The sequence below is a fragment of the Ciconia boyciana genome, chromosome 7, assembly GCF_034638445.1.
Source record: "Ciconia boyciana chromosome 7, ASM3463844v1, whole genome shotgun sequence".
In the NCBI taxonomy this organism is placed as follows: Eukaryota; Metazoa; Chordata; class Aves; order Ciconiiformes; family Ciconiidae; genus Ciconia; species Ciconia boyciana.
This window is the reverse complement of record NC_132940.1, coordinates 37,885,108-37,891,671: the sequence shown is the minus strand read 5'-3', so window position 1 is coordinate 37,891,671 and position 6,564 is coordinate 37,885,108. Positions and strand designations below refer to the sequence as shown.

General features: G+C 53.2%; 1 protein-coding gene across 1 annotated transcript; it reads right to left on the bottom strand.

Annotated features, from left to right (window-relative positions):
- Positions 1-260: 260 nt before the first annotated feature.
- Positions 261-4,951, bottom strand: LOC140654960 (small ubiquitin-related modifier 3). The gene is made up of 4 exons (XM_072868883.1): positions 4,782-4,951; positions 4,192-4,320; positions 2,412-2,483; positions 261-1,745 (listed from the first exon to the last, which is right to left on the bottom strand). The coding sequence occupies exons 1-4, from the start codon at positions 4,800-4,802 to the stop codon at positions 1,683-1,685; spliced, it is 285 nt and encodes a 94-aa protein (XP_072724984.1). The 5' UTR covers positions 4,803-4,951; the 3' UTR covers positions 261-1,682.
- Positions 4,952-6,564: the final 1,613 nt, after the last annotated feature.

Sequence of the window (6,564 nt, the reverse complement as noted above, 5' to 3'; positions counted from 1 at the left end):
TCTGCGGGGAAGGGAGGAGAGAGAAAAGAGTGCAAAAAGTTGTATTGTGCAGCAAAATCCCCCAGGGAGGGTAAGTTTTGCTGCTAACAGAGAGGTGCAGCAGATACCCCGGAGATTTATACCTGGCCACGTACTTCTGCTACCTCTAGTCTCCAAGGTGGACATCTCAAGCACCGTTGGCACATACACCTCCCCACCAGGAAGGGAAACAGCAAGCCAAGGCAAGGGGACCATGGCCATATTAAGTGTAAGACACAAGACAGAGTACCAAACTATATTTACTGTATACAATAGTAAAGGACAACAAATAAATGTACAAATCAGTGAATAAACAATGAGACCTATGGGACATCCTGTCCCAGCCCACATACAAGAAAATGAAAAAGAAAACAAGGGCCTTTACAGCAAGATTTCCAGCAAGCGGGAGGTGATCTAACATGGCCAAATGGGTCAGGTAAATATAAAAGGCAGGTAACGATCTCATGGAGCAGCAGCAAACAACCTATCAAGGGACAACAGGATGGCCTTTGTAAAAATTAATCTGGAACAGACTCCACACTTCACGTGGGGCTCAAACTCATCACACAAATGCATTTAAAATTTATAAGTTTTGGGAGGCAGTAAAGCAGCTTATTATTTTTTTTTTTTGAACACACATACATCTCTTTCCTTGCTCACCAGGTTCTTGACAGCTCTTCTGCGCATACAGCTTGGTGACATTAAAAGGCGCTTTTCCCCCCCCTCATTTATCAAGTTTATCTACCAAAAACAAGTATTAAAAAGAAACCTGAGGCTGCACACTTCTAGTACCCACTGAGAAATGGAGATGTACTAAAGGACGCAGGAGAAAGGTGACAGGTTCTGCCCGTCACTCAGCAAACGGATGAAGTCGCAGTGAAGGGTTTCTCTTTTTATAAGCTTGCACAACAAAAAATACTGCTGCTCTATCATGAGCGTTAGTTTTTGGACCAGCTGCTCTGCTAACTCAGTTTCTGACAATAATTCAAGACAAATCTCATTTCTGCATTAAAAAAGTAAATTTCAGATGACTTTATCATAATATGACAAAGCACATGTAAATCTGCAATATTTTAAACTCCGACTCTATACTAAGCATTGTATCTGCATGTACCAGCCTTGTGTCATAGGCTTAACACTTCTGAAGTAACTGTGTTTGCAACACACACTAAAAATTTAAAATCAGCATCTCTTTTCCTTCTCTTAGGCATATCTTAAAAGGAAACTTTTACGCTCACAATTGGCATGAAAATATACCGAATTATTTACATGATTAGAATTAAACAGAGGGGCAAGACCAACAAGAGCCAGGAATTAACACTCCATGTCCTAACACATGGATGAATATTTAGGCCACAGGTTTAAAGAAAAAAAAAAAAGAAAAAGGTAACAGCAGAGAGACAATGCATATTACTTAATCTGACCTTAAATCAAATTGGCCCAATTTAAGATATAGATTAATCCCTGCAGATACTGTTTTGACTCGCACACGCAGTACGTCAAAGACAACAAGCAATTTTGGTAAATGTCCTCTAAAGTTTAGAAGAATCCCATGTGATTGGCATGTTCATTTGTTTACTATTTAATAGCAAATCCAAGGACAGATGAGAGAGTGAGGTGTGATGAGGATCCTTAAACTCCTCTTCTCAAAACGACGGCATGTCTTAACACACTCCACCTGTCTGCTGTTGGAACACATCGATAGTGTCTTCATCTTCCATCTCCAGCTGTTAGAGTAAAACAGAAAATACAAGACTTGAAATACACATGGTTACAAAAGCACTTAGGTCTCTAGGCCTAACCAGTACCACTGATAGAGCACTTAAGATGTAATTTTAATTAATTAATGCATGAAACACTTTCCATCAGTCACTCCAGAGTAGGCACTCCATCGTCTCTCCGATCGGAGTATCACCAACACCAAAATGGGTTTCAGAGGCACGCTTGTCTGTCAGACCAAACTTGGCAGCTTAGTGTCTTCTATAACAAACCACCCAGCCAAGCGTCTCCTCTGTTCCTTGCCTCAGCCCTTGCCAGCCCAAGAAACTCCCCATGTTCTCAGCATTGCCACTGCCGACAGCAGCTACAGCCTGGAGCTTCAGTGCCGCCTCTGAACAGGCTCCCGAAATGCCAGCACTTGCCAGGGGTCCTTTCCACACCAGCACTCCAATGCCACCTTGTTCAGCACCAATGCTCTTCCACATCTCTCTCCGCCCCCAACAGCGAAAACATTCAAGGGGGGGGGAAAAAAAATCTCCCCCTAGACAAATTATTTGGAACATGCTAAACTTACAGCAACTATTTCAGAATCATTTTGATTTCAAACCTCTTTGATCTACATGCAGACATCAAAATATTTGTATAGCAATGTGCAGTAAAAGTATTTTTCATACCTGTGCAGGTGTGTCTGTTTCATTAATTGGTTGTCCATCAAATCTGAATCTAATCTGCCTCATCGACAAGCCCTGCAAGTTTAAAGTAATGAATATGATAAACCATGCTTTTGTTTCTGAATCCAAACAAAACATTTATGGATTTACTGTCAGAACAAATATTAACAAAATTAAGACTCAAAAGATTTAACCAGACAGGAAACTTAGCACATCTATCCTGCTACATAAATTGAGGAAGCAGAGCTGTTTGAGCGACATCCTGCTGTGCTGCTGTCGCAGCAAGGAGTCTATATGGAACCACAGGCGTGGGTTTGGCACCTGGTTCTGATCCAGGTTCTGATCCTGCTCTGCAAGGCACAAATATCAAAAGTTAATTTACAAAGGTAACTTAATCAATACACCACTCTATAAAGCCTCAGAGGACACATCAGGAAGGAGAGGCAATTGTTTCTCACACAGTCAGAGAAGTAACAGTAGATTAAGTTGACTCAAAGGAAAACATTTTTAAAAAATCTGAAAAAAATCCTTTTTGGTGTAACTAGCTATCAGCACCGACTACCCATACTTAAGACAAGTTTTCACTCATGCCAGGCACCTGCTCCCTGTTCTAGTTCTTTATCTTCTGATGAAAAAAGGAACCATGAAGAAGACTGAGGAAAAAACAACTTGCAGGACTTGACGCAGATTTTCCCTTGCAAGGTTTATTAGAAAAATGCTAGGGTCTAACATTAGTAAGTTAATGTTGCCCTTAAAACCCGAGTTGAATTCATGACTGAATCCTGTTTTGACAGTGTTTAATCACATGAGGCAGTCTTTACTCCCTGCCTTGGGGATCGAGGTCTTTGCTTTGCCCTCTAAAATCCTTTCAAATCCCCACACAATTCACACTGCCAGTCACATAAACCAGTCACAGAGCCACACAAATGCGAAAATTCCGTGCACCTCTCTGAAGATTCCACGTATTCAGTTCTCATTCCCAACCTGAGAGGCATTATGCTACATCAGGCATGGGACAGGGCAGAGCGTAAGGTTCAATAAGCGAAGAAAGGATCCTGCAAGCAATGGACCAGGGGAAACGCTGGCAAACAAAATCTGACTCCGCTTCAGAAAGCCATCCGCATTCCCACCCTCTGCCCCTACACCTAACACAGTGTAGAAGCACAGACGCTGAGGGCTACAGGTTCAGGAACTGGGCTATGGGGATAAATCCCTCTCCTGTTTATCTCAGGGTGCCACCAAGGAATGGCCTCCCAACACAGAGCAGCCGGCTGCCACCTGCAGAATACAGCAGTCCAAACTGCGCAGCTGGCAATGGGAGAGACACGCGAAGGGAAGAGCAAAAAAACCCACAACAAAAGTCATGGCATAGAATTTGTTTTGTGCCATCTTCCAAACAGAAAACACACTCCATATAAAGTTGACAAAGTTTTTAGAGATGAGAGAACTGAGGGTTATGAGACTAAAAATCGAGAGTGAATTGGTCTCAGAGCCAGGATCAGAACTCGAGAAATTTTGGTAACGCTGCCATGGGACATTTTCAGAGCTCTAGGAGCACCGGATGAGGAAGAGGCAGTTATGATTAACAGAAGAGAAAAGCTCTAACACTTAAGAGTTGACAGCATCCCGAGTCCTTGCTCTCCTATGCACCTGGGTATATTCACTCTGACACACTGGTATTTTTAATGTTCCAGACAAAAAACCAGCAAAGTTCCCACCATCCTGAGGACACTTGCCCACGGAAAGCAGCAAGCCAGGAGCAGCCTCGCGGAGCCGTGCCTACCTGCCGCTCGCAGTACGCCTTCATTAGCTTGCTCAGCGGGGTGTGCCGCTTGATTTTGAACTGCACGACGGAGCCGTCCTGCCCCGCCACTTTCAGGTTGATGTGATCGTTCTCCGTTTTCACGCCTTCCTGGATGAAAAACGGGAGGAAGAAGCGGGTTCAGAGCCCGGCCAGGCGAGGTGTGCTCCGGGTGAGCCCCACCGCGCCCCCAGGCGAGCTCCCGGCCCCGCAGCAGCAGCCCCAGCACCGCCGCCACCCTCGAGGCGAGGCAGAGGTCGTGCTCGGGCCGAACGCCACCCGCTGCGGCCTGCGGAGGCCGAGCGGTCTCCCCCGGGGCGGCAGGGGCCCGGGGCTCCGCGGGGCCGGGGCCGGGGCCGGGGCCGGGGCCGGGGCCGGGGCCGCCACCCCCTCCTCCTCCTCCTCCTCCCGCCTCGCCCCGGCCCGGCCCACCCCGCCATCTTGGCTGCCGCACGCCGCCGGGTGGGGCGGGGCCCCACCAGCAGCCCGGCCCCAGGGCCCGGCGGAGAGGCCTCTCCCCCCCGCCCCGGGCCTCGCCACGCCGCGGCTGCTTCGGCCGCGCCGCGCCTCACCTTGGGCTTCTCCTCCGACATGGCGCCGGGGACGGGACAGGGGGGTGGGAGGGGAGGGAAGGGGACGGCGCGCGCGCGCGCTAAGGGAGCGGCCCGCGCGCTCAGCTCCCGCTTTAGCTCCCGCCGCCGCCTGCCGCCCGCGAGAGCGCGCGCCTCGGCCCCGCCCCTGCCCTGCCGCCGCGCCAGCCGCCCCGCGCCCCCATTGGTCGCCCCGACCCGGTCACGTGAGGGGCGGCCCGTAGCGGCCGGGGGCGGGGGAGGCGACCGCGCGCACCTCCCCAGGCGGCTCTGGAAAGTGCGTCACGGGGAACCGGAACCGCCGCGGGCGGAGGAAAGGGGGCGGGGCCACGGCGACGGAGGAATGGGGTGGGGGCAAGTGGAGCCGGGTCCCCGCCGAGCCGCATGGGGTCGCTGTGCGCCGCCCGCCCGGGCGCTCCGCCGCCGCGCTTAGGACGGCGCGTGGGACGGGAGGGCGGGGGCAGAGCAGCTGCTTCTGCCGTGCTGCCGGCCAGGGGACCGGGCGGACGCCGGGGGAGGCCCAGAAGCCTTCCAGCCCCAAAGCACAGCCCGGCCTGGGTCTCCGTTCCGGGCCTGTCCAGGAGCCTCCTGGCACGGCCCTGTCCAGCCCGACCTGGTGCCGAGAGCCTCGTGCTGAGCAGCCGGGAGGGCACGAGGTTAGCGCTGCTGGAGGGCAGTGGGGAAGGACTCCGGGTTTCCCTGAAGAAGAGACTCCCTAAATACGAGGCACGTGCTGGCTGGGGCCACTTCTCCCGCGGGCAGCGCAGGCAGCTGCCCTTTGGCAGGCGGCTGTGCCAGGGCTGCCTCCCCCAGCCCGCAGAGCCTCCCCGCGGGATCGCAGCCCTCTGCAGCACGGGGGTGTGCGGGGCCAGGAGAGGAGAGGAGAGGAGAGTCTCCCCCAAACCTCCATCTCAGCCTCTTTCCTCGCCTTGGCCTTCAGGAGAGCAGACACTGGCCCCTTCAGGGATCTGCTTGGAAGAGTCCCAGGGGATTCTCCCTCTCCCTCTCCCTTCCAGGGCTGCATCCCCGCAGGGACGAGCAAACGGGCATGGAAGAAACGAGGCGTGGCCCCTCTCAGCATCCCCGGTGTTTTTATTTCAGAGGCACCCCGGGGGGCCCTGGCCCCGCTCAGAAGCGGAGCCAGGGGAGGCGGCGCGCGTGGTCCCCTGAGCCCGGCTCTTCCTCCTGGACCCTCCGCAGCCACGATGGATCTTCCCTGGTCTCCGGCGGGTAGCGGAGCCGGCTGCGCCCGTCGCTGTCCCGCTGCCAGGACAGGCTCCGGACACGCTGGCGGGGCACGGGGGGGCTGCGCTCCCCATGCTCAGCAGACAATCTGCGGCGCCGGGGACCTCCAGGGCCCTGCTGCCGCTCCTGCCGCGACGGCCCTGCGTAAGGATGGAAGGGGCCACGGCGACGGCGGGCCACCCCAGCATGGTCATCCTCCACCTGCACACAGGAGACCCGTGCTCACAGCTCAGTCTGTACCCAGGGATTTCATCTCCCTAAGGGCATTGGCTGTTTGTCCCACCTTTCCTATTACACAGCAGAGCAGCTGTACCCTGCCCTGGGAATCGGCCCAGCACCAGCTTTGTCCAGCCTTTTTGTGCAGGGCTGTCCCACAATCACAGCACCTTATATGTTCGACTGTCCTGTGGCTCAAAGCCAAGCTCCCCATTAACCCATCTTTCCAAGTTCTGTCGTGCGTCCTCGGAAATGCCTGTTGTCCTCGGCCGTGCACCCCGTGGGCAGTGAGACACACTGTCTC